Below are 26552 nucleotides of genomic sequence, written 5' to 3'. Positions count from 1 at the left end.
CAGAGAAATAATATGGAAAGACACTCCAAATCTTTGTGCTAGTAATCCAGTTAGTCTATCAGTGGTGGTGGGGGAGGGGGGGGGGGGGTAAAAGAAGTTTTGCTGTTTTCTGTGATTGGCTTGGTTGTACAATATCCTAATTTGGTTCTGCTGTATAATGTATTAATACAGGATAAATGCATGAAGGTGGACTTCTACAAAGGCTACCGCTGTACAAGTCAAATGTTGCTTGTAAAGGGCTAATTTGTCTCCATGTAAGTACTAATGTGTGTTTGTCTCTAAAAATGATGTTGGATATTGAGCATTTGCTTGTGAGGGCGCAGCGAATCGCTAGCAAAGCTATTTGCACTAACCGTGAGGAACCACAGTGCAGTCAGGATTTATTTAACCAACTTCTGTACCATCACTGTGGTGCTGAGACCTCAACCTCTGTACTGTAGCACCAACATTACTATAAAGCAGTGATCCTCTGCCTCGGCCTGCTGTGGATTAAGTTCTGGGCCTCATTTATAAAAGGTTCTTACACACATATTGGGCTTTCAAGCTAATGTTGCGATTTATCATCTTAATGTCAAAATCATTGGGTTACATAGATTATGTCCAATGTTCTCATACATATCAGAGGCTAAAACCAATTTTTGAAATGTTATTATCAAAGCAATGAACACTAGGCATCATTATGATTTGTTTTTTTGTTGTGTGCTATGAAGGGAATGTGGGCCGGATAAAGTCAAAGAACATTTTTATAAATGAGGCCCCATTTAAATCAATAACAAGCAAATTATTACATTTATCACAGTAGAATTTAACTGAATGAGCTCAGAATAAATCTTTCCCCGTCTCACTTAACGCACTTTTGGCAAAGCTCAGCAGCTCTTTGTCTGGTGTCGTCACAGAAGGCTTCATGTCCAGGGGTTTAGTAGTTCGGTGCGTCTCGGACATGTTCAGATTCACCGAAGTGTCTGTGTGCTGTAAGGAGGCTGAAGCCCACCTCTGCAAAAATACTGATGTGTTGACCCTGATGAGTGACTACTGGTCACTCATTTCAATTGTTGCAGTATTTTATATCGACTTCCTGACTGCACAGGTACCTGTACTATAAAAGGGAAATGGCCCCATTGCTCTTCTGTAACATTTGCACTAAACAAGGGTTATTTTAGAATGAGATCACAGGGTTTCTACACATGTGTGGAAAGCCATAGAGGTATTTAAGATTTAGACCATTTCTTGGTCATTAACAAGTATGGAAAACCACCAAAAAAAATCACAAGAAAGTTTTCCACCTAATATTAGTAATATTATCCTTATAGTTAAAGGTGTAAAACAGCAAGTGGTAAAAATGCAATGTCTAAGAGCTGAGGTCTGGAAGAGTATGGCATTATTAAATGTAAGATGTGTGGAAACCCTGTCATCTGTTATTGACTCATCAGTAGTGTTGTCTGTCCCTGCTCTAAAACATGGCTACATGTCTGTGTTTGCTTTTAATTGTTCTTTTTTTTTTAAATTTTATTCTTTATCAGTCTCTAAACACTTGGCTCATGTTGGACTGACCTGTAAATCTCTTTAACAAGATGGCTTGCTCTGGTCATGCCAGCTCTTTCTTCCATGCTTTGTGTATTTATACCATGTTATACAGATATATGGCTGTCTAATATACTTTACTACAACTACAATATAAAGAACTTGGTTCATACAAAAAATAGCTTGGGTTTGCCTCATCCCTTCATGTCCAATATGTATAGTCCTGTGTAGTTAGATGTAGAGCAAGGCACTGCCAGGGTTAGGAGCTTTGGGTAAAAGTTTCCACCAAAAGGAAGATGTGTACAGTGTTATCAATGTGAACACATGTTGTGCTCTTTCTTCCTCCACACACAAAGCAGTCGGCGAGTCTGTGTGACCCTGCTGCCTCTGTAAACATCCGTCTACTAATTAACATCATCAGAGCGCCTGCAGCGAGACCATGAAGGTTTATCCCTGTGTCAACAATTACAGCAGAGGGCTGAGACGTCTGTGTTCAGCTCATTAATAACCTGATTTCTTCAAATGAATTATGCAAGGCCGGCTCAGAACCAGCGAAGTTACACAACAAAACACTTTATTAGCATAGTACAACACAACAGATTCCTCTGTCCCTCCTGTAGTATAAGGCGGCGTGCGGCGGTCACATCCTTCTGGCTTTGCGTGGGCGGCACCCGTTGTGCGGCACGGGGGTGTTGTCTGTGATGGACACCACCTCCAGGCCGCCCATAGTCAAACCTTTGATCGCAGACTGCACAACAGAGAGAAATACAGTCATTCATTAACAAGCCTAATAGAACAAGAAGGCCAGGGTCTCTGCGGGTCCTTAACAAGTCTTCAATTATCTACATTTAAGGCCTTAAAAGTCTAAAAAAAAAAAAAATTAAATACAGTTATTGAAGGTCTTATTTTTTCAACATGCAGTGACAGGTTTCTTTGTGCTGCACATCCACTCTTAGATTAATACAGAACAGAGTTAGTGGTACAATATGCAAAACATTTTCATCGTATCTGCTTTACTTAACACCGCTGGACTTTACATCCCTTAACAATTAATTTCCTGGTGCCCTTTTCATATATAGTTTCAGAACTTTCATAAGCTATATTAGCTAAACCAGAAATTGTCTGGTTTTGCCAGCTTTATTTTGGTGTTTAAATTGGTTTTAAATTCAATTACAGATGATATTGAAAAGTCATAAATTTGGCTTTCTGAAACCTGCAGATAAACTGGACTAGAATGGGAAAACTGTCTTGCAGCAAAGTCCACAACACAATACGATCACAATAAGTAAAGAGCTAAAATGTGGAAACAGATTCTGTTACATATACTGCGTGTCAAGAGTGTGGGTTCATACTGTACATCAGTCCCACAGCAGCCAGATCATCACCGTTTTATTGGAATCACAATTAAACAGATTATGTTCTACCTCTAGGTTATTGGGACAGAGCAGACCAGCATTTTCCAAATATTCCTATAACTTCTTATGTACAGGTAGGGATGACAGGGCGTCTTCAGGTTTCATCAAGTTGAATTTAAACATAAAAATGAAAACAAGTGTACAGCTATCAGAACATAGTTCTCCATGACTGGGTTGATTTCTTGCTAGAAAAATAACTCACCAAGAAACCGCAACATTTGAGCACCTCTAAAACTGAATCTAAGACGTCAAGCTACATGATGTATTCAAGATCTTTTAAGGCCTTCAGGTTAGATAGTATGATGTGAGACTTTTTCAGAAGCTGCAGACACCCTGGAATGGGTGCCCAAATAGTCAATAGGCAGAAAAAAACAATAATATATGCTCTTCTTCTACTCACCAGACGTCCAGGGCCAAGACCTTTGACCAAAACACGAATGTACGTCACTCCCTTCGCTGTGGCTTTCTGTTCAGAGGAAGAGAGATTTCCTGATTACATTTCTAGTCGTCCATCTGACTCTAATCCAGAGACACTTACGAGTTAAACAGTAGAATAAGCTTCCATTCCTAGATCACCAACATTACAGGCAACCAACAGTAAGGAGGTCAAGAGTCAAAACAGCAACTTTTTGAATGCCCACTCTAGTTAATTTTGGTCCTAAAACCATGAATGTCAACAGGTGTGATTAAAATCATGATCACAACATCTTCCATTATTTAATCCATAATTTAGTGCACCCTACTACATGATTTCCACTAAAAGGCAACAAAATCAAACATTTTCCCACTGTAGTCAAAACACCAACTGCAAACAACAAATCAGAGGGGTTGCATAACCACAACTCCATCTGCTTATGTGATAAAACACACTTCGCTTCATTTCCCAAGTGTGTTTACTGCAAGGAAGAATCAGTCTGACCTTAACCTTATTAAACAGCAGCCCTCATAAATCAGGGTAAAACAAAGTCTAAATGAGCATTTAACGCCAACTGCTCCACTTTGTCACCGAGTCCTTAGTGAGAGCAGTTTATTTACAACGGAGCCAAACATTTAATATTCATGAATTACATTATGTGACACAAACTGAGGCAGCAGCAGCAGCTGTAGCCTTGACTAATGTGACTGTATGCAGTCAGTTTGGGTGCTGCAGGGACAGAAGGGAGGCCTGGTGGTTAGAGAGACCGTCGTGTGTCTTGTCGAAGTGTCCTTGAGCAAGACACTGAACCTCCTACCTGCTCACTCACTGTAAGTTGCTCTGGATAACAGCGGCAGTTAAATGGGAATGTAAAATGTGGTGTGGTGTTGGTCTTACCGCGGCAGCAGAGATGCCTGCAGTCTGAGCAGCGATGGGCGTCGCCTTCTTGACGTTCTTGAAGCCTTCTGTTCCACAGGACGTCCTGACCATGGACAGGCCAGCGCTGTCGGTCACCTGGATGTGTGTGCTGGTATAGGACAGGACAGGACAGTTTACTGGGTTACTGGCTCACAAATGTTGCAGTAACCAAAAACTACAAATAAATAGCTAAAGAAAATTGCAGCAAAATGTACACCAAAGAGCCTGATCAGATGTAAAAGAAACAGAAAAATCCCAACCCTAGTTTATGTCACACCCAGATGAAGGAAAACAAGCATATTCTGGGGCGAGGTGTGTTGCCCCACAGTGGAAAACACTCAGGAACACTCGGGAATGCCAAGGTACTGTTTGTCAAGGACACCAAGTCCCTCTGCCTCCACCGCACCGGTTTTGGCCGGGTGGGATGCACGGCTTGTTTAACTAAAGTTCTGTCTGGTTGAGCGTAGTACTTCAGTATTAATAAAAACAGTTTTCATTTCTGTGGGGCTCTCCATCATTCATACCTGCTTCCTCTGGTTCAGTAACCCTGTCGTACAAATCAGTACCCAACTGACCACCCACAAAACCCATGAAAAACCATTAGCCAGAATTAATTTGAAGAGTGACGATTAACCAGTGGATTTTAGCTTTTTATTCAACTGAAGTTAAATGATTGTAGTTTTTGTAATTACTGTGTATTATCCATTCTAAAAAATGTCTGAATGTCAAAACTTGATTTCACCGTCCATTTCGGCTAATTGAGTATTTGACTACTCTACTTGACATAATAGTTGGAAGTCTGTTCTGATTGATGCCTGTATGAAGTGAATACATACGACTATATGGAAAAGCAATGTTACACAAGAATCTACTCTTTTGATCATATGTATGCTGTCTGGTAAGTTGTATAAAATTTCAAACACTGTATTTAGGCATTAGGCTTCCATGAAATACATTCACAATGGGTTTAGTGCCAATATGTGCCATGCTTTCTTTCTCCCTGTTATGGGAGAGGACGTCACATCAAACTGTACGCTGAGATTTAGCAGTTTAATAATGCTAGTAACAGTGACAAAATAAAGTGGAACGTTTAACAACTTCCAAATTTCAGCATGCAGTTTGATCTCTCCCATAAAAAGAGAACGAGAGAACGGCATGTACTGCAGTTTGTTTCATCCAACAGGACTGCACCATTACAGCTAAAGCAAAATAACTGATACAGTGACTATTGAATTGATCGATAATCACAATATCTAGCAAAATAATTTTGTTCCTCGATGATTTGAAGAATTCAATTATTTTAGTAAACTTTTGGCATCTACTATCTTGACTATTTCCAACTTTGTTCTAAATGAAATACATTGCAATACTGTGATATTCAAATGTTTCATGATTACTAACTGAGGAAAAAACAGTGATATACAATTCTTATTACAATTATTGTGCAACCCCATTATTCAACCTACAACTTGTGAATGATGTTCTTTTCCTCACACTTACTTGTTGTACGTGGCTTTGATGTGAACAATTGGTAACTCCTCAAACTTCTTTCCACCCCACCTCAGCGGACTGTCCTGACCAGGAATTGGAGGAAAATGGCTGAGGGATGAAAACTATGTTAACATCTCATCAACATTATTATTTGGCAGTTATTTGTACTTTTAGTTACTGAGCAAAACAGCACAGAAGTTAAACAGAAATAATAAAAAATCCTAAAGATTCAAGCTGTCAATAGACACTGGTATGTGAGAGAAAGACAGGAGTACTGAGGATGGGTTAGGTACATGTGAAGCGTTATTTCACCTGAAGTCTTTGGAGGTTTTCCCAGAGTCTGCGGTGGACGGTGTGGCCTCCTGAAGTCTGACAGCACTGGAACATACTGCTCGCTGCAGCTCACTATTTCCCCATCTGCACACACACACACACACACACACACACACACACACACACACACACACACACAATCATCATCATCAATCAATCAATCAGTTACTGTCACTGGAATGGAAAATCAGCACCAACCACCAACAAACAAATACCTGTATATGCCTATGTCTGGTAAATTAGTCTACTCTCCAGGTAACCAACCATCATTGGAGGCCTATTCTATTGTAAACATCTATTTGACTGGTAAAACAGGGAGAGTGGCTGGTGGATTCTGGGATGCTGCAGACAGTGTAGCATGTGGACTACAGAGTAAGTTCTCTTTCAAACATTCGTTTCGGTGTCGTATTCATAGCTATTCCATATGCACAAAATATGCAGATGAGTACTATACAAACAGCAGTATTTAACATTTTAATACAGAGTTAGCATGTAACTACAGCAACTACAGCAGACTGACGTTACTGGAACTAGCTAACGTTAGCTAACACTGATGCTAAAGAGTAAACCTTCGCCTTCAAACACTTACAAAGAGTTTCCTGCATTCAGAGAGCCAGCTACCTGTCGGCATACTTTACTCACAGAACTAACTAATATACAGTTTAATTTATACATGTTTCAGCAGTTTGTTAGGTAGTTAACGGTCTACCATTGAGCTATTTCACACAACAAACGTGACATTGAGACTGATGCTAATCCTGACCCGTCCATTGTTGGAAATCATTTGAGGGGAGTCAAAATAAATAAAACACCTCTGTTGCGAGTACAATCATTATTCATATAGTCAGTACAGTAATAATCAAATACTATCAAATTAATTCATACATATGTTATTCTAAAAGATAAATAGTAACACATATTTGGTTAAACAATATTTACATTGATTTCAAGCACCCCCAAGATTGTCAGAATAGACTCGTCTTCTAACGCACAACACTCTGGGTAGAAAATGGAAAAATGCTGCCTTTATGTTACCTCGTAAACTTCGAATTAACACTTATGAAGTTGTAAATACGACTTGTCGCCTGCTCGTTGCACCGTCAAGCTACGTTGTGCTGTGGCAAAATGAAGAGACATTGTGCATCATACTTGCGATCGATGTTTTCCTTTATTTACTAGACATGCCAAAATTTATTTGAATTTAATTACATAAATGTAGATGACAACTACAACTAAAAGCTAAACAAAGAGTGAAAATGGAAACATACATCACTATTAATTATTTACAAAAACTGCCAAACAATTACATATTATGATAAAATAACATGAAAAAAAAACCCATTTTCATCACTTGCTGACACGCCTTCCATACTCAGGTATCATAGGAAATTGGCACTGTATATCCTCTGGTTCCTTTTTGTTCCTCTTCCTGTGTTATGTTTTGTTTTTGCGTCACTAAAAATATACAAAAAAGGAAATTCCCACTTTCCCAGTCCCATTTCCCACTTTTTTAGATACTTTTAGATTAAATTGAGAATTACGACTTTTCCGTCAGCAACTAAATGCATCAGAAGAAGATGGCTGCGCCCTGTAGGAGGATGGCGAGTCGCCCTTTACTACAGTTTCTTTATTGTTTTGGGAGGACAGGGGTTGGAAACACGGGTTTTCGCCAGTTTTCTGTCAATTCTGTTTGTCACGCTTCTTTACAGACTAAAAGTAAAGTGGAAAGTGTGGGTTCGCCGTGGAGGTTGATGGCAGCGGTGTGCCTGCAGAGGCTGCCGGTCATTTCAGCAGACTGGAGTCCCATAGAGCAGCAGTTCACACAGCTGATGCACCAAGTAGGTCTGGGATAAAACTGTTCATAAAACGGGTGTTAACGGTGATGTAGAGCGAAACAAAAAGGAAGGTAAACTGTGACCTCCAGTCGGTAATTATCCTGAGGCAAACTAGCCCCCATACGTTCCGTTCTCCTGTGCGGGGAGATAGTCACGCCAAATTCCGTTCAGAAATCTGTTAACATCAGTGTTCCCTCGTTTATCGGCAAAAGTACACATCTCATAAATTATAACTCGAGCTTTTCGGAATCGTTCGGAGGCACTCTTCAATTCGGCATACATATAATTAACCTAGCAGCACTTTATTTCAATAAAATCTCAATTTATAGAACTGGTTCAGGCTCCCTTCGATGTAGTTTGGTGGAATAAGTTATAAGTTCTGTATGAAATGTTACAAAACTTCAATATATGTGCAATATTTAACAAATACGAGTAGAACCGAGAATATGAAGGAAAACAATATGTGAAATTACAGCATATATCCATGACTTGCAGTGATGTCACTGTTCTGTTGACAGCCAATGCAAATTAAAATCTTTCACAAAGTGAGATCTGAAAAAAATAAGGGAATTTTACAGTTTTACTACATTTTATAGTACCATGAAGTTCAATGTAATGAACAGCAACATATGATTTTGCATATGTTAGCAGATATTGTTATTGATATGGAAATAATTTCTTATGATTATTTTGATATTAATTTTGTCCATATTGCACAGTCCTACTCCAGATTTGATGTAGCTGTAAACCGTATGACACAGTCATATTGTGATATTAGTTGTAGTGTATGTTTGGCTATAGAGGGATATGTTCTATATTTCCCTGCCTCTATCAGCAGTTGACATATTGGACACCAACCAACAATTTCCAAGTCCGGTCAGTGAATAAAGCTCTGGGCAAAGTCGTGGATGTTGAGATGGAGAACTGTTGTGGTTTCATTTCAGATGGAACTGGAGAAGAGCTTGATGTCGGACCACGAGCTGCGGCTGCTGGAGGACGCAGAGAGACTGAGTCGTAAGCAGGCAGACGACTACAACTCTGACGACGAGGGAGACCGCGGCGACCAGGAGATCGTCTTGGCTCAGGACCTGGAAGACTCCTGGGAGCAGAAGCTGAAGCACTTCCAGCCAGCAGCGAGGCTCAGAGGTCAGCAAGGGGATTTTTGGAGCAAGAAAGAATATAGTTTTGAAGATGAGATGAAACTGACTGTCATTAAATTTTTTTCCGACATTTCAAAAGTTTGTGTAAAAATTCACTTGAAAGTTGTATGCAAACGTAGCTACTGTAAAGCAGCTGACGGCCCTGTCTCTGTTCTAGCTGACCTGCAGAAGGACTTGGCCTCGCTGGACCGCTGCCTGGCCGACTCCCTGGTGCTGCTGGCCGAGCAGCAGGTCGGTGCTGAGAAGCTGTGGCTGCTGCCTCACGCTCAGTGGCAGCAAGGAGAAAACCTGAGGCAGACGGCCGAGAGAGCGCTCGCCTCCCTGCCAGGTAACCTGCGAGGCAACAGCGTGGGTTTATGAAGGTCGACAAGCTGCTGATAGCTGATATTTTCTGCTGATATTCAGCATCTGTAAATTTAACTATTTTTATGCCCAACTATCATGGGACACTAAAACTCTCTATTGAAACCCAGACTAATGAAATGCTTTTAGGGTTAGCAGCTTTTTAAGGCAGGGTGACCCACCACACCTATTCAATGGTAGGGGAAACTCTGGGATACATTAGTGCCTGTAAATGAAGAATTCATTTATGTAGATGAGGTCAGGGAGGAACCTCCTCCATACTGACCAGCAGATATCACATATTCAATAAACAGTTAATATCGCTTTGTTATATCAGCAAACCGATCTGTCCTTCTAATCCCAGTTCACAATACACAAAAAGGGGAAACACAAGTCGGTTATCATTAACATATAGTTACACATTTAATCCCTAAAATAAATTAATTAACTCATAAAATAACATATATTTTAATATCAGATATCCCTAAATAGAGTTCTCAATGATATCCCTCAAATATAGTTACCCATGTAATTCCTAAAATATACCACTATCAGTAATCTATGCTTTCTGTTATCACAAAAATAGTCACCTATGTCATCCCTATAATAAATGATAATCTGTTCTCCCTGCATCTAGAATTATCTGTAATATGCCTAAAATCTAGTTATCCCTAGTCATCATATTACTGGGCCAACAGTGTATGTATGTGGTATTCCTTAAGTATATCTACACTACCAGTCAAACGTTTGGACACACTACATGTTTCTTTATTTTTACTATTTTCCACATTTTAGAATAATAGTAAAGACATCAAAACTGTGAAATTAGACAAATGAAATTATGCAGTGACCAAAAAAGTGTAAAACAAATCAAAACTATCTTATATTTTACTTTCTTTAAAGCAGCCACCCGTTGCCTTGATGGAAAGGCAAAGGCTTTGGAAAGAAATTCATACATGGGCATCAACAACAAATTTCAAGCATTTAAGCATAAGCCTTTAGATCAAAATGGCTTAAAACATAGGACATTCAATCAGGTGTGTCCAAACCTTTGACTGTGTGTGTGAGTGTAGGCTATTTATCAATATAGAGTTATCAGTCATCCCTAAAAGTTACCTATTTTAACCCTAAATTATATAGAAGTTATGTATCCATCTGTGTTTCCCCTAAAATAGAAGCCATCTATGCTGTTAACCCTAAAATCTGTTGCCCTAAAATATATAGCTTTCCACGTTAACCCTAAAATATAATAAAACATGTTATCTCTGATATATACGGTTAACACTATATACGGTAATACTGCATTACTGTGCTCACAATTTAGAATCCCTAAAACATGGTTCTCTGTCATATGAAATCTAGAGTTATCTGTCAACATATCCTGCCCTAAACAGTATGTAAACACTACCTGATACAGAGTTAACAGTGCTTCCCATATCCGCAGTGTCAACTATTATTGGCTGTATTATCTCCAACACTCTCCATTTGCTCTACTCTTATCTATATCCTATTCTCCGCTGCTGCGATGACCCAATTTCACCACAAGGATCATTAAAGTTTGATCTAGTCTAGAGTAGCTATCTATGTTATACTTGAAATACAGTTCTCTATATGATCCCCAACCAGCGGAACACATCCCCCCTTCAACCCTCACAGTCATTTAACATATGCAGCATTTAGATTAAATAAGATTACCGTTATTGATCTTCGAGAGGAAATTGAGTAAAGCTCTCATATCCAGAGAGACTTCTAATAGAATGATCATGGATGACAGAGAAGTGATAGGGAAACGATAAAAGAGCTGGGGAGAAAGGGCAGAAAAGGCTTTTTAGTCAGACTTGATTCACTGCTGCTGTGTTGAATGTGTATTGAATGCTGCGTTTCTCTGTTAAACTGACCAAAACGCTCCAAAACTCCGGCTGCTTCTTTGATTTATTTTCTCTCTCTCTCTCTCTCTCTCTCTCTCCACCCAATGGAATCAAGTGGTTAAATTAAACGCTAGCGACGGAGTATGTTAAAAGGTTTCAGAACATTGCTCATAAACTATTAATGTGCCAACGCCATCAATCACTTCCCATTAAGACTTTCCGCTTGACATTAACATATGGCGTTTGGTGGACACTTTTATCCAAAGCGCCTTACAGCAGCAGGCGTGGATTCGTGTTTACTATGGGTGGACTGAGTGGGAATTGAACCCCTAACCCTGGCAGCGTTAGTGCCTTGCTCTACCCATAGAGCTACACAGGACTCAGTGATTTAAATTACATAAGATGAGATGGGAAAAAACTGGGTTGTCGCAGCAGGAGAGAATAAGATATAGGTGGGACAAATGGAGAGCGTTCGGGAACATCACCGTTTTAGCTCACCATTTGTCCCGGCGCTCCTAACCGTAATAACTCAAAGCTGGTTCTCTCCTTTGCAGCGGCCGGTTTCAAGGCGACTTTCCTCGGCAACGCCCCCTGCGGAGTTTACAAGTACAAACTGCCCAGAGCCGTGCGGACGGAGAGCTCGGCCGGAACCAAGGTGTTCTTCTTCAAAGCCGTTCTGTCGGGCGGCGGTCGCCCCGCGGCCGCAGACGCTCCTTTGCTGTGGGTGAAGAAAAGCGAACTGCAGGACTATCTGAAGCCGGCGTACCTGGAGAAGGTCAGCCGCTTCATCCTCAGCCTGTGATGGAGAAACACAGAAAAGAGACACTGATTTCTGCCTCTATAAGGCCCAGAAAATGATCCCCATGTCTTATCTGTCTCCTTGTCTGTTTATTTTTCATTCAATAATGTATTCATTTCATTGTTGTATGCTATGATTAATTAATTAAAATATTGTTTTTCCACACATTGTGCATGGGTGTTAATTGGGTGGACACTCACTGTATGTTAGGATAAGTGGGTATTTGATATTGAAATTATTATCATTATAATGGAGAGCAAAGATCAAGCACAAAAGAAAACAAAACCAAAAAAATCACACACAGGCCCAATGTTCCCTCTAAGCTGATAGTTTGGTGACCTATATGTCTAATAATTTCCCACATTGGCCAAATAATATCTTGTCAATCATCAGTTATTGCTCCAATTGGTCAGTGGAAGTTTTGGTGGCAAATAATATCTTTGCCACAGTTTAATGTTCAGTGAATAGACGGCCCTGACATTATGTAGTAATTACAGAGAGCTCAGAGTAGCTGGCCTGTTGGGTTTTAGAGTTTTGTTGCTGTTTAGAGCTGCAATTATTACTTGGAGTGCATGAATAGCACTGTGGACTGAACACCAAACGCCGCTAATAGCGGCGTTTTGTTTGGAGTGCACACTTGATGCTGAACTGTGTGGGACTGGCAGGGCCGCTGAAGGTGAACTGTGAAGCCTCGGTGGCTGAATTCTCACTTTCTGACAGTAGATGGCAGTATTTGCACACCAGCCGCAGAGAGGCGCTGTGGCAAGCTCCCTAATTACACTTGTGTGGTGACCTCGCACAGGGACTGCAGAGAGAGAGAGAGAGAGAGAGCTCTTCTGATCAACTTGGCTTCCTCTTGCTCATACTGAAAATATCCATCATCATCCCGAGCCTAATGTTCCTTTGGAATACAATAATTCTTCTTAGGTAAGAGCATTCTGATGTTCTCAACCCATTCTCCGCCTGGGATCAGCTTGTTCTTTCTATTTGTGTCTGCAGGGGCAAGGAGTTATTAATGTTGAAAATATTGGCCTCTGATTTTTCCGTCTCAATTTTCAGGCTTTGCTAAAAGCCCATAGGCTGGAAGATGTGTTGATGGCCAAAGCTGTTTGTGAGATTGGCTGAGTGCAACGCAGCTCTGCTCTGACAGTGGGTGTGAGATGTGAAGGTCAAGGCAAGCTGATAAGGCCATTTCTAACTGTCAGAAGAATTGGTCTGCACACGGACACAGGGCTTATTGTTCTGCTGGCTGAGAACGGTTCCCCGCTGTTCTCAGACCAGCTCTAACACCTGACATCACTTCCAGGTGATCAAGTCCAAAAAGAGCAACGTTCACTGCTCCTGTCTCCAGAGGAAGGCATATGGAAGCAGCTTTACAGATTTTTCAGTGAAAGAGGAGTGACGCTCTTCCCTCCATCAACAACCAGTGCAGAGGTTCCCTTGAGCAAGGCACTGAACCCCCAACTGCTCCTTTTGAGCTGCTCAGTGGCCGAAGATGTTTGAACTGTATGAACGTGAAGCAGGGTGGGGGTGAACAAAGCAAGCGTGCTCGACTTTCCCTGTATAAACAAAAGGTTAAATGAAAAGGGAAAGCCTTTTGCTCAGCCTCTCTCTGGTAGTTAAAGGAGAATTCACTCAAATATGTTTCCTTATGTCCTGGAACAGTTAATGCACTCACTGCTGTGTCCCATAGCCAAAAACGAGAGAATTTTGTATTTGTGAACGGTTGTTACTACTCTGTGAATACTTGAACATTGAACTGCCGTGATGTACAGTATGTGACCAGAGTGACGGAGGCCAAAATACCTGAGCAGGAATGCCGAGGAAGAGGAGGATCGTGGCGTCTCCTCACACTACAGTATAGTTCACCTCCTCTTCCTGCCTGGCCCACAGTCTACCTCTTCATCCAATTAGATAGCACATGATAGCACCAGGATAACAAATGTCAGAGAAAAGGTCTTGCAGTTTTTCGGCGCTGGAAAGGGTAAAAGAGAGACAGCAAATGCCGAGGATGAGGAGCGCGACGTGGGCGGGGCCGAAGGCGAGTTTTCAGCCTCTGCCGCAGGTTTGCAAACAGCGGCCAGCGGATCAGAGGGGGTTACTGCCGCTTCTTCGCGCTGGCCTCGTTCTCACTGGGGATTTACAGCTGATTTTAATGCAGAAGTTGAATTTTTAACCTCGCTCTTGTGATTCTGTGTAGGTAGAGCAAGGCACTAACACTGCCACGGTTAGGGGTTCAATTCCCACCTATGCTATAAATACACTCATGGTGCTGTAAGACACTTTGGGTCAAAGCCTCAAATGTCTTCAATGGCACTTTAAGTTGGTGAATACAACCTCTGTTCATATAATAATTGTTATCTGTGAAAATAGTCTGAGTAAAGTATGAAAATATATACGCAAATCTAAACACATATAAAATGACTTGACATCCGTTTGACAGGACAGTGAAGAAGGGTCTTAAATAGAGCAGACAGTCAAACTCCTCCACTATGAGCCGTCAGTGTCATCTGTACTTATCATATAAACAAAGCCCGCGCTCAGAAAGCAGCAGCCATCTGTAGAAAACAGGAGCGCTCTGTTCGGAGTCAACCTGACTGCTCCACATCTCTGCTCGCATAAAAAATACAGCAAACCCCCTCAACTATGTTTACACAGAGCGCCTTTTTTTATTTTATGCAAATCTCTCATGACTGAGTGGGATGTAAGAAGGCCAGCCGCTCACAGCAGCTTACCAAAACATTTGCTACAGAAGCTTATTAGGACTCTTTATATAACGCACAATACGGCACAGAAAACATGCAGGTAGAGGATCTTTTAAAGAGGATGGCTCAGTGTAAGAACTCTGGATCCCAATCAAGCCAGACCACCTTAAGCTCCTCAACCACCACCATCCCAAGTGCTACTATCCCAGCATGCAGCACTACTGCCAGCACTACAGTTTTTTAACCTTTATTTATTCACCACTATTCCTAGTCAGAACCTACTACTACTACCCCAGCACCCACTACTACCACCACCCCAGCACCTTCTACTACTACTTCAGCACCCACTACTACCACCCCAGCACCTTCTACTACTACTCCAGCACCCACTACTACCACCCAGCACCTTCTACTACTACTCCAGCACCCACTACTACCATCCCAGCACCTACTACTACTACCCCAGCACCCACTACTACTACTCCAGCACCCATTACTATTACTCCAGCACCTACTACTACTACCCCAGCACTTACTACTACTACTCCAGCACCTACTACTACCCCAGCACCTACTACTACTACTCCAGCACCCACTACTACCATCCCAGCACCTACTACTACTACCCCAGCACCCACTACTACTACTCCAGCACCCATTACTATTACTCCAGCACCTACTACTACTACCCCAGCACTTACTACTACTACTCCAGCACCTACTACTACCCCAGCACCTACTACTACTACTCCAGCACCCACTACTACTACTCCAGCACCCACTACTACCACCCAGCACCTTCTACTACTACTCCAGCACCCACTACTACCATCCCAGCACCTACTACTACTACCCCAGCACCCACTACTACTACTCCAGCACCCATTACTATTACTCCAGCACCTACTACTACTACCCCAGCACTTACTACTACTACTCCAGCACCTACTACTACCCCAGCACCTACTACTACTACTCCAGCACCCACTACTATTACTACAGCACCTACTACTACTACCCCAGCACCTACTACTACTACTCCAGCACCTACTACTACCACCCAGCACCTTCTACTACTACTCCAGCACCCACTACTACCATCCCAGCACCTACTACTACTACCCCAGCACCCACTACTACTACTCCAGCACCCACTACTATTACTCCAGCACCTACTACTACTACCCCAGCACTTACTACTACTACTCCAGCACCTACTACTACCCCAGCACCTACTACTACTACTCCAGCACCCACTACTATTACTCCAGCACCTACTACTACTACCCCAGCACCCACCAGTACTAACACAGCACCCACTACTACTACTCCAGCACCTACTACCACCCCAGCACCTAGTACCACTACCGCAGAACACAGCACTAACACAGCACCCACTACTACTACTCCAGCACCTACTACCACCCCAGCACCTAGTACTACTACCGCAGAACACAGTACTACTCAGTGCTACTATCCAGCATGCAGTACTAGTACCACAGCAGCAGACTCCAAAACCACGGCAATATTTTTAGACAATGCAACAAATGCAGTACATGCTGCCTCGCTGAGGGGCTTCTAACAAGCAGAGTGGCAGACTGGAGGAGGAGGAGGTGGGAGGAGGAGGTGGGAGGAGGATGAGGCATCGTATGCTGTGATGGCTGGGATCTGTGACTGAGTGGGGGGTGATGTGAGCCATCTGAACCTGTAGTCTACCGTCCATCACGGCAGAGAGGCAACAACAGGGGCAGGCAAGCTGAGAAAAACAAAAAAAAAATGGATTTGGCGGCGACCCGTTGCTCTTGCTGAGGTCCGTCCTGTCGCAGAGATGTGATTTCTGGGTTTTCCACTGGCTGAGTAAACATCGTCATCTCAAATCACAACCAGACGGTAAAAATAGAGTCTGTTCCCAGGATGTAAAGACACAGTTTCATTTGTGTGTGTGGGGGGCAGGGTGGCTTAAATGTTAGACAAGTCACAAGTTCAATCCCCGCAACAGGCATGTGTCCTGTTGACGTGTCCTTGAGCAAGACACTGAAGCCTTACCGGCTTATTGTAAGTCACTCTGGTGTAGTGTTCCCATACTGCAAAAAAGACATTCCACATATTTCAGAATGTTTCAGGATATTGTTCAATGTAGATGACATGCAATTGAAATCAATTTTGGACACTGGGAATATATTTTCTGAAAGCATATATGTACAAGTATAGATTTTGCACACTCAAGTATATATTTTGCACACTCAAAATATATTTAAAATGAATATCATCTACATGTGCAAATACATTCTTGGCCAAAATTTGCATAATTTTAAATTGTATCTACATTTACATTTTAGGCATTTAGCTGACTCTTATCCAGAGCAGCTTACAATGGGTGCAACAATTGAATAAGTTTCAATTCCTAGATCACCAACATTACAACCAATAGTAAGGAGGTCAGGGGTCAGAGGTCACAGCACCCAGACAATATTCCGCTGACCATGGAGCAATCATGTACGAGCAAAGTGTTATGAAAAGAAGCAGAATAAGAGCTGAGGAGAGATATCAAAGGGATTTGCTTGAGCATATGTTAACATATTCTGAACTGTATGTGAAATGTATGTATTTTTTCCGTATGGGTCAGCTAATGGTGAAAAATGTAAATGCATGCATTCCCGAGAGATGATTTACATGCGGCAGCATGTGTAGTAAGTGTACTGTAATGCCGTATCTTTAATTGAGGCAACACATTAAATCATCAAATTAAATGTTTTATATTTCACTTTCGGCCATTCCTGTTTCGTAAGTCCTGTTCGAGTAAATCTGCATGTATTAAGCAGGGCCGAGTGATTCTGTGTGATGTTGCTGGGATGTAACAGTTGGAGCAGGCAGACGCTCCTCCTGCTTCCTCCTCTCCCAGCCTCCACACTGCAGGAGGAAGTTCTGCTCCTCCACACCTCCATCTATCCCTCCTTCTCACCCTCCTCCATCCCATCCATCCTTCCGTCCGTCTATATCTGCACACTCTTCATACTGAATATATTGTCATAGTTTTCATGCATTTTCATATCGTAAGCATCATTCATTTCCTCTGCTTTTATTTAGCTTTTATTTTGCACACCCTGCATGCATGCTGTAATTTATACTGTATATTGTCATGCTTTAATGCATATATTTCTACTTAACACGTTCTAGTGTTAAAATTGAAGGGTGCATCTTTATATAACCGCATTCGCTCTATTCTTATTTATATATATTTTTTTGTATTGTGTCCTATTACTATCTTATCCATCTCCCACTCCTCTCCATCAATCCATCCATCCGTCCTTCCCATCATCCCTCTCTGTCTCTATCCTCTCTCTCTCTCTTTCTCTCACACACACACACACACACACACACACACAGACACACAGATCCGTCCATACTGTGTCTGGCAGACAGACCTCCGGCCTGCAGGGTGACTCCTCCTCTCAGCCTCTCAGCCTCCCAGCCCCCTCGAGTCTCTGGATCTGTCACCTCCTTGGCAGTGACCCCACACACACACACACACACACACACACACACACACACCCACGAAACCCTGGGAGCTGTCAATCCAAAACAGACTGTTAAGGGGGAAGAGGGGCGGGTGGGGGGAGAGGGGTGGCAAATGGGGTGTTGGGATAGAGGTGGAAGGCAGAGGAAATGGGAGTGTGACGGGGCAGCGGGGAGGGAGGGTTAGGGTCGCGTCCCGCTGTGTTGCGAGTTGGCATCGCGTCAGGGTACAGCAGGGTCGGACAACTCCCTCACCGACCCCGGCTTCCTCCATCACTATCACCACCATCCCCACCCCACCCCCCACCCACCAGCCTGCGGGCCGTCTGATTGGCTGCCGAGGTTGGTGGTTCACCACCAGCCACCAGCTGGACCGGAGCATCATCACACCTCCGGGTCACTGTTAGCATATGGACTGAAGACTGGTACAGGTTCAGTAATTACCGGTTCAGTAATATCTGCTACTGTATAAAGAGGAGAGGAGAGGAGAGGAGAGGAGAGGAGAGTGATCAAAGAGCTACGCACATACACACACAAAATCAAATTAAATGAAACGAGTAAAGCAGCATTTAAAAAGTGTAAAAAGTATAAATATGAAAAAATAAAAAAGTATGGTCCAAAAAAAAAAAAGTCAATTTCAAAGACACACCAACGTTCACACATACACACACACACAGGATGTTCATTGATTGGTGTGGATATTTTGTTGGCAGAGGCCTGGGGAGGGAGAGTCCCCTTCCAAAGACCTTTCTGAGGACGATCGATGGTCTCTGAGGGGTTTCTGAACGGCTCTGCTTTGGCAGCAACTCCCGTCCGACGTCTCCAGGGACCGGGGGGACAGCAGCTGGTACAGCAAGACCAAACATCTGGCAGAAAGCTAGGAAAGTCAAAGTTTTGTCCAGAGGTTGTTAGAGAGAGACACCGAGAGCCATGTAAGGCTGCGCTGTCGTCTTCATCAGAGATCACAAACAGCGTGACACACAACTCCCCAGACAGAGGAGTCATCTGAATCTCGCCTTGAAAGTGTCGCTGAACATTTCTGCAGTGATAAAAGACACTCCGGTTTTGATAGGAAAGCCTGAGGGACGACACTAGATAATGTTACCTACCGCACACATGGTGGCAGCCAGTGTTGAAGTCCCACTTTTTAATGCATTCTTGCTGAACTGCCGCTGCACTTCGGCTCCATTCCCCAAGAGGAATCATATGGAGAAATCAAGTTTTGCTCTTCGAGGGGGTCAGAAGGAACAAGGGATGGCCTGGTGATTGTAGCACTAGACACTTGGATTACAATATACAAATTTGGTTCTACTGTGTAACATTCAATAAACAATTACCTGCAGTACTAATGCAGGATAGATGTGGGATAAATACATGAAGGGGAGCTTCTACAATGGCTACCACTGTATACAGGACTAATGCAGGAGAGATGAATGATAAATGCATGAAGGGGGACTTTTATGATGGCTACCATACCTGTGCAATACCAGCCATTGTTTGTGTTCTGTGAGTGCGCTTGCCAGCAACACACACTCTCATCCCTAAGTTCCCCAACTTTCACCTCAGCAGAACTTTACATGCTCAGAGCTGAAGCAACACCTTATGCAAGACATCTGCAAGCAAAACAAGCACCTCCGCCTTTGATAACGATTTCAAATACCGTTAGTGGTGATGTCAGTGTCTTGTAGCTTTCATCCCATCATGCACTATGTATTATTATAGTTAGTCAATGCTCTTCCATCCATTTTTATTTCATTTGCCCTTGTCTGTGCTCACCCCTCTCCACTCTGATGGAGAAGTTCCACAGGAGGTTGCTGAGCACACATTCTTAACAGAATCCCTTTTCAAATTAAATTTAAATGACCCCCTCAGCTCATAAGCAGAGGCTCTCCTGACAACTTAATTCATAATTCAGTGCTGAGCCAGGGCCTTGAGGGCCATAATGACGGCCTAAATGGAGGAGAGATGCTACTAAATGGGCTGTTTGTTTGCACCTAAACCTCTTTACAGGCCACAAGTCCACAGCTCAGCACTGTGGTGGTGAGGAGGGTGAGGAGGAGAAGGGCTGATGGGGAGAGGAGGCAGGGAGGAGGTGGGGAGGAGAGGCAACTTGCTGACCAGCTGCTTTCATGTCTCAGGTCACCGTACGCTGCTTGACCGCAGTCATGGGAGGTGTTGGTCTATGTTTTCAAAGACCATCTCCATGTATGAGTAAAGCATGAGCAAATGACTGTGGTTTGTGTATTTGTGTGTGTGTGTGTGTGTGTGTGTGTGTGTGTCTGCGTGGGTGACTGGAAGAGACAGAAACCCACTCATGGGATATTTATATAAAGTACTGGACATTGTGAATGGTAATGCAGTGCAAACCCACCAAACCAGGCCAACTGTTAGAAGGTTCAGTCAATGGGGAGAAACATCGGAATCTGTCGCTCAGCTTCCACAACGTCACAGACAACCTTGTATAGAGCCGTGAGGAGGAGGGGGGAGGCAGAGGAGGAGGAGGAGGTGGAGGACATTGTAGAAGAGGAGGAGGAGATAGAGATGGATTATATTGTAAAGGAAGAGGAAGAGAATGCTGTAGAGGAGGAAACACTAGAGGAGGTGGAGGCGGTGAAAGGAGGAGGAGGAGGAGGAGGAGATGGAGTACACTATAAAGGGGAGGAGGACATTGTAGAGGAAGAGGAGCAGGTGGAGAAGGATGTAAAGGAGGAGGAAGAAGGGGAGAACACTGTAGAAGAGGTGGAGAATGCTTTAACAAAGGAGGAGAACATTGTAGAGGAGGAAGTGCAGAAGGGTGTAGAGGTGGAGGAAAATGCTTTGGAGAAGGAGGAGAATAATAATAATCTGTAGATGTCAATGACAGTGTGTCAGCTTTGGTTGACAAGCAACATTGGGCTGCTCTTTTTGTCGATTTGTCGAAGGCATTCAACTCAGAGCTGCTGTAGGATTTGAAAATGTTTCTGTTGGACAGAGCTCAGTGTGTAAAGGTAAAGGGGATGTATGTTCAGAGGTTTTAAGGAGAATTAAAGGGGTTCCTCAAGGATCAATATTAGGCTCAGTCCTCTTCACTATTTATGTTAATTGAGGCACAGTGGTTACTGGGAGAAACCACATATTCATGGCTTGCTCCCAAAATCACATTATCATTCACACTGGGAACATATTGCTAGAATCTTCAAAGTGTTTCCTATGGGAAGAAATAAAAAGTAAAAAGTTTCCCACAGAGACCACTGTCCCTCTGGGGGTCTTTTAATGTTCAGTGTCTTCCTATGGGAAATAAACAATATACAGGTGAAATTCCAGCTCTGAGTGTCTTTTCTGTTCTGTATGCTATTGCAGGGAATTATGGAAAAGAAAACATTTAGTGCTGCAGAAAGTAGCAAGATTGTTGGTGGAAGATATTCTGTCATGGTATTCTTCATGTAGTGAGGAAGAGAGTGAGAGCAATGATGAAGGTGACATGGGCAGGGTTGAGGAAGACCAGTGCAGTAGCGAGGCAGACCAGGACAGTGATGAGGAAAAGTTCATGAACTGTTCAAATTGCCCCTTAAGGGACACAGTGGTTACTGGGAATAACCATCTCCTAAATGACCTTTGACCCTGACCCTAAAATATTTGACCATGAATTTATGTTAATTAGATGACATGTAACCCATGTCACTAAAATTGAAGTTTTATCAAAAATGTATGTGTCCTTCAAAGGGCTAATGGCATTGCCTCCTTGACAGATGCCTGTAAGATACACCTTTTTGCAGATGACAGTTTTATACTGCTGCGTTGATTCTGTACAATCAGCCATTGAGAACCTACTACTTATCTTGAGTGGTCTTCAGAATGCTTTTATTAGTCTCAAACTCATGCTGAATGCTGATAAAACACAACTGATGCTGTTTTACGGAGCTAGAAAACTTGAAAACTTCCATATATGTACTTTAAGTGGTACTCTTATTGAGTAAGTCACTCACAGATACTTGGGATTCTGGACTGATGATGAATTCACTTTCAAAACCCACATAGATAACCAGGTCAAATAGTTGCGGATGAAACTTGGTTACTTGTACAAAAACAGAGCCTGCTTTCTCATGTTTTGTAGAAGGGAGGTGGTATGAGGCACTATTTGTTTCTGTTCTGGATTATGGAGATGTAATATATAGACAGGCAGCAGTGGGATTGCCTTCTGTTCATGCAGCATTGGTATCTGTTCATTTATAAAGCCCTTCTCCACAAACTGCCTTCATACATCACATCACTATTAGACAGGAGGATTGGAACCTACAATACCCGAATGTGTGATTGTGTTAACTAAGAATTAGGAAAGACTACTTTTAAATTTAATGCCCCTCATACCTGCAATGAATTATAACGTATCTTAAAGTTTGATACCCTGGTAACATTGAAGCATTTCCAGTTTTTGATTATGAATTTGGTTTTATTTGAATGCAGTTGCTATAATTGATGTTTTTCATTCTTGTTTTGTTTTGTTTTGTTTTGCTTTAACACAGCACCATTGTAAATGAGGGTCCTGCCCTGCCCTCAGTGTGTTCTCTGATATTTAAATAAAGGTTGTACAATAATAATGATGATGACAATTAATAATAATAATAATAATAATAATAATTGGTATTTGTATAACACCTTTCAAAACACAGTTACACAGTGCTCTACAGGAGTAAAAAACCGACAGCATCAACAGTAAAACCATAAAGCAATATAAGCAAGGCAAGAATCATGAAAGTAAAATATAAAAAGGGAGGTCAGAAACAATTAATAGAAGATCACTGAATAAAAGCAGGTCTGTAAAAGTGCAGAAGTGTTTGCAGAAGTGTTTCAACAGATGCAACAGAATTGGCAGCCTACGCTCCTCAAGCAGGTCGTTCTAAAGTCTAGGAATCCTGATGCTGAAGACGCGGTAGCAGACAGCCCAGCACACATGTACTGACAGCTACTGCCACCGAGGGGGGAGATTGACTTTAGAGTGCCCGGACCACCCATGTCCCGCTGTGCCATTACCTGATTTAACAGCAGTGATTTGTCGGTGACTCTCACCGGCGCTCTGTGATGTAGGTTTGGGAGTGAGCTCTATTAAAAAGTCATTAAAGCTGAGAGAAAGCAAGGTGGGCTCGACCCTCTCGGTGAAAGGCGCCTCTGGAAATTACTCCATCCATCATAATTACACCAACCGGACAGAGCTTCAGAGAGGCCAGGGGACACAGATCCCTACCTGACCCCACTGATCCAGACTGGGCGCATAGGGAGGAGAGAAGGAAGGAGGAAGGAAAGAATGGAGGAAGAGAGGTAGGAAGGGAAGGAGGAAGGAGGGAGGGAAGCAGACATGGACAGAGGTATTGAGGGAGGGAGGGAAGAAGTGAATGAGGGAAGGGAGGGGTAGGGAAGGAGGAAGTGGGAAAGGAGTGAGGGAGGAAGAAAGGAGGGAAGGAAGGGAGGAGAGAGGGAGGGAGGAAAGAAAAGCTGTGACCCTGTTGGAGCAGCAGTTTAGCTGTGAAGAAAAGCTGCTGTCATAAAGCAGGTGATAAACAGCAGAACCTGTTTCCCCAGTATCTCACTGTGTTAGCCATCAACCTGCCTCTAGCCTAAATAATATCTCATTCGGCAGAGTAGATAGTCCAAAGTGTTACATTATGTTCTGTAATAGAACATTTATCATGAACATGGAACATACCATACACACAGCATTACACAGCACATAACACAATGCAATGCAAAGCAACACAACACAACGTATTGTAACACTAGAATCACACTTAACATGTACTGCATATGTATGTCGCTGAGAGAGTTCTATGCCAGGATCCTGTTGCTCAAATGTAGAGATGAAAGTGATCAGGCATGGTATTACAACATACATTTTTCATGCAACTTTCCCTGGTAAAATCTTTTTATCACAAAAACCTCAGGGTAAAAAAACAGGGTAAAATTTTAGTTTATGCATGCATAATCATTGTAGTAGAAAGTAGTAGAACTACTAAGTAGAAAACTCCAACTTAAGGGACACCTTCATCGTAAAGCAATGCATCTGCAACAGAATGATGCAGTAATTGTCATGTGAAATGAATGAACATCCAACGCATTCAACACATTAATTATGATCCTGACCTAATTGAACACAGCGCAATGCAATGCAATACTACAACACCACACAAAACACATTGCAAAACACATGGCAACATAACGCATGGAAACGTAATACATGGGAATGTACTGCAAAGCAACTACATGGCAACATATACCAAAGCAGTATAATAACATTGTAACAATGTTACAATACATACAGTGGCATCTTGATATTCATTCAATCATTTTCTCTACCCACTTGAACCTTTTCAGGGTCACGGGTGGCTGGAGCCTATCCCAGCATGCAGTGGGTAGAAGGAAGGAAAACACCCTGGACGACCTGTCAGTCCGTCACAGGGCTAACGCAGATAGACACATTCATACCTATAGGCAATTTAGAGTCTCCATCCACCTGACTACCAGGAGAACACGGGGAGAACATGCAAACTCCATACAGAAAGGACCGGGAAACGAACCCGCGGCCACAGAGCTAACCGCTGAGCCACCATGCCACCCGACATCATGATATACCCCTCCTAATTCATGATGTGCCTTAAGTCTTTTATGTGAGATCATCATTCCATTCGTCACCTCGTTTAGTATTCTGAAACCTCACTTTGCTTTCCTGTGGTTGCGTGTCCAGCCTGCTGTCTGGACCAGCGGGTGATTTAGCTGTCCGCGGGTCTGGACCGATCTACTCCTCCATCTCTCTCTGCACCGGAGCCTCTGAGCCTGGCAGCGCTGCCAACAGGCTGGAGGAAACACTGGCCTGGAGACAGACAGACAGGCAGGGAGAGCGACTGGTGTTATTAATGATGACCGCTGGAACTCAGTAGAATGACTCAAGGGGGAAACAAATAGCGTGTGAAATGCACACCTGTCTGCTGCAGTGGCATGAGTCTCAGAGGAGGACGTGGAGGAGGAGGAGGAGGAGGAGGTGAATTCTACAGAGGTGGAGGAGGCGCTGCATAATGCTGGAAGGAAGGAGGAGGAGGTGGCGGAGAAGACTGTAGGAAAGGAGGAGGTGCTGAGGTGCTAGAGAAGGAGGAGAACATTGTAGACGTGGAGAGGGAGAACGCTGTACAGGAGGAGGAGGAGGACAAGGTTGCTGCAGAGAAGGAGGAGGAGGTGCAGAATGCTGTAGAGAAGGAGAGTACTGTAGAGCTGGAGGGGGGGAACGCTGTAGAGAAGGAGGAGGAGGAGGTGCAGAACCCTGGGGAGAAGGAGGAGGAGGTATAGAACACTGCAGCAGAGGAGGTGGAGGAGGAGAAAGCTGTAGAGGAGGCTCTATTTTGCTATCTTGCAGGAGGCTGACTCTGGAATGGAGTCACGTCTGCTGGGTCTGACAGAAAGAGAGAGAGAGAGAGAGAGAGAGAGAGAGATATGTAACCCATATTTCTATTACTATGTGGTGTCAGTGGTCAGTGTGTGAGGTTGCCTGTTGCTTAGCTACTGTATTTGCAACAGCAGCGTCAGTGTCTGTGTTTGTATGTGTCATTCTCCCAGTGGTGGGCGTCTGCACGACTCTCCCATCGCTGCCTCCATGTCTGCTGCCTTGCAACTACCGCTGTTAACAAGAATCAGCCTTCTGACAGAGAGCGTTCAGAGACAGCCCCCCCCCCCCCCACAGCCATTCCTATAGCTTGCTTTGCAACATATTCTGTGCCAGACGGTCGGTACGGCAGGCTGTACTGTAGGGGGAATAGCAGTACCCAGCTGGTGTTGAGGAGCCAACATGCTCCCTGGACGAGCTGTGTGCATTGGCCCAGGTGCCCCTCCGTAACCCCGCCCATCAATCACCATTGGCTGACAGCCCCAGCCATGGCTCCCGCCCCGAGGAAACGTGCATCTCCTGCCTTTCCCCCTTCAGGATGATGGATGAGGATGGAGCCCTGGGCCCCGAGGGCTGGGGCTCTATGGAGTGTGAAGCTGCTTGGAGGTGTGTGTGTGTGTGTGTGTGTATGTGGGGTCCCAGTGAGAGGCTGCACTCTGAAACTGTCCATCTAAACAAGTCATTTCATCTTGTATTGAGTCTTAAAAAACGTGTTTTTCTTAAAACAGGTGAAAAATAGCTGCCTGTGGGGTGGGATGATTTTGCGTGCCTCCGGGGAAGGGGAACTCGTTTCAAGAATTTTCTTCAATCAAGTGACATTGAAATTTCA

The 26552-nt window shown here is 43.3% G+C and overlaps 2 protein-coding genes across 5 annotated transcripts; one reads left to right on the top strand and one right to left on the bottom strand.

The window, feature by feature from the left end:
• Positions 1-2078: 2078 nt before the first annotated feature.
• Positions 2079-6851, bottom strand: mrps11 (mitochondrial ribosomal protein S11). 2 transcript variants are annotated; one of them, XM_078284627.1, is made up of 6 exons: positions 6683-6851; positions 6073-6177; positions 5770-5868; positions 4249-4378; positions 3337-3402; positions 2079-2269 (listed from the first exon to the last, which is right to left on the bottom strand). In XM_078284627.1, exons 1-6 carry the CDS (start codon positions 6766-6768, stop codon positions 2162-2164), a joined length of 594 nt encoding a protein of 197 aa, XP_078140753.1. In that variant the 5' UTR covers positions 6769-6851; the 3' UTR covers positions 2079-2161. The 2 variants fall into 2 exon arrangements, with proteins under 2 accessions (XP_078140753.1, XP_078140757.1); XM_078284631.1 differs by having other exon boundaries at positions 6073-6165.
• An 819-nt stretch (positions 6852-7670) lies between these two features.
• Positions 7671-12194, top strand: mrpl46 (mitochondrial ribosomal protein L46). 3 transcript variants are annotated; one of them, XM_071906355.2, is made up of 4 exons: positions 7671-7931; positions 8873-9074; positions 9222-9416; positions 11853-12194. In XM_071906355.2, exons 1-4 carry the CDS (start codon positions 7671-7673, stop codon positions 12098-12100), a joined length of 906 nt encoding a protein of 301 aa, XP_071762456.2. In that variant the 3' UTR covers positions 12101-12194. The 3 variants fall into 3 exon arrangements, with proteins under 3 accessions (XP_071762456.2, XP_071762455.2, XP_071762457.2); XM_071906354.2 differs by having other exon boundaries at positions 9219-9416; XM_071906356.2 differs by having other exon boundaries at positions 9246-9416; positions 11853-12193.
• Positions 12195-26552: the final 14358 nt, after the last annotated feature.

This window comes from Centroberyx gerrardi, chromosome 1 (assembly GCF_048128805.1).
Source record: "Centroberyx gerrardi isolate f3 chromosome 1, fCenGer3.hap1.cur.20231027, whole genome shotgun sequence".
Lineage (NCBI taxonomy): Eukaryota > Metazoa > Chordata > Actinopteri > Beryciformes > Berycidae > Centroberyx > Centroberyx gerrardi.
This window is presented reverse-complemented; position numbering and strand designations above follow the sequence as displayed.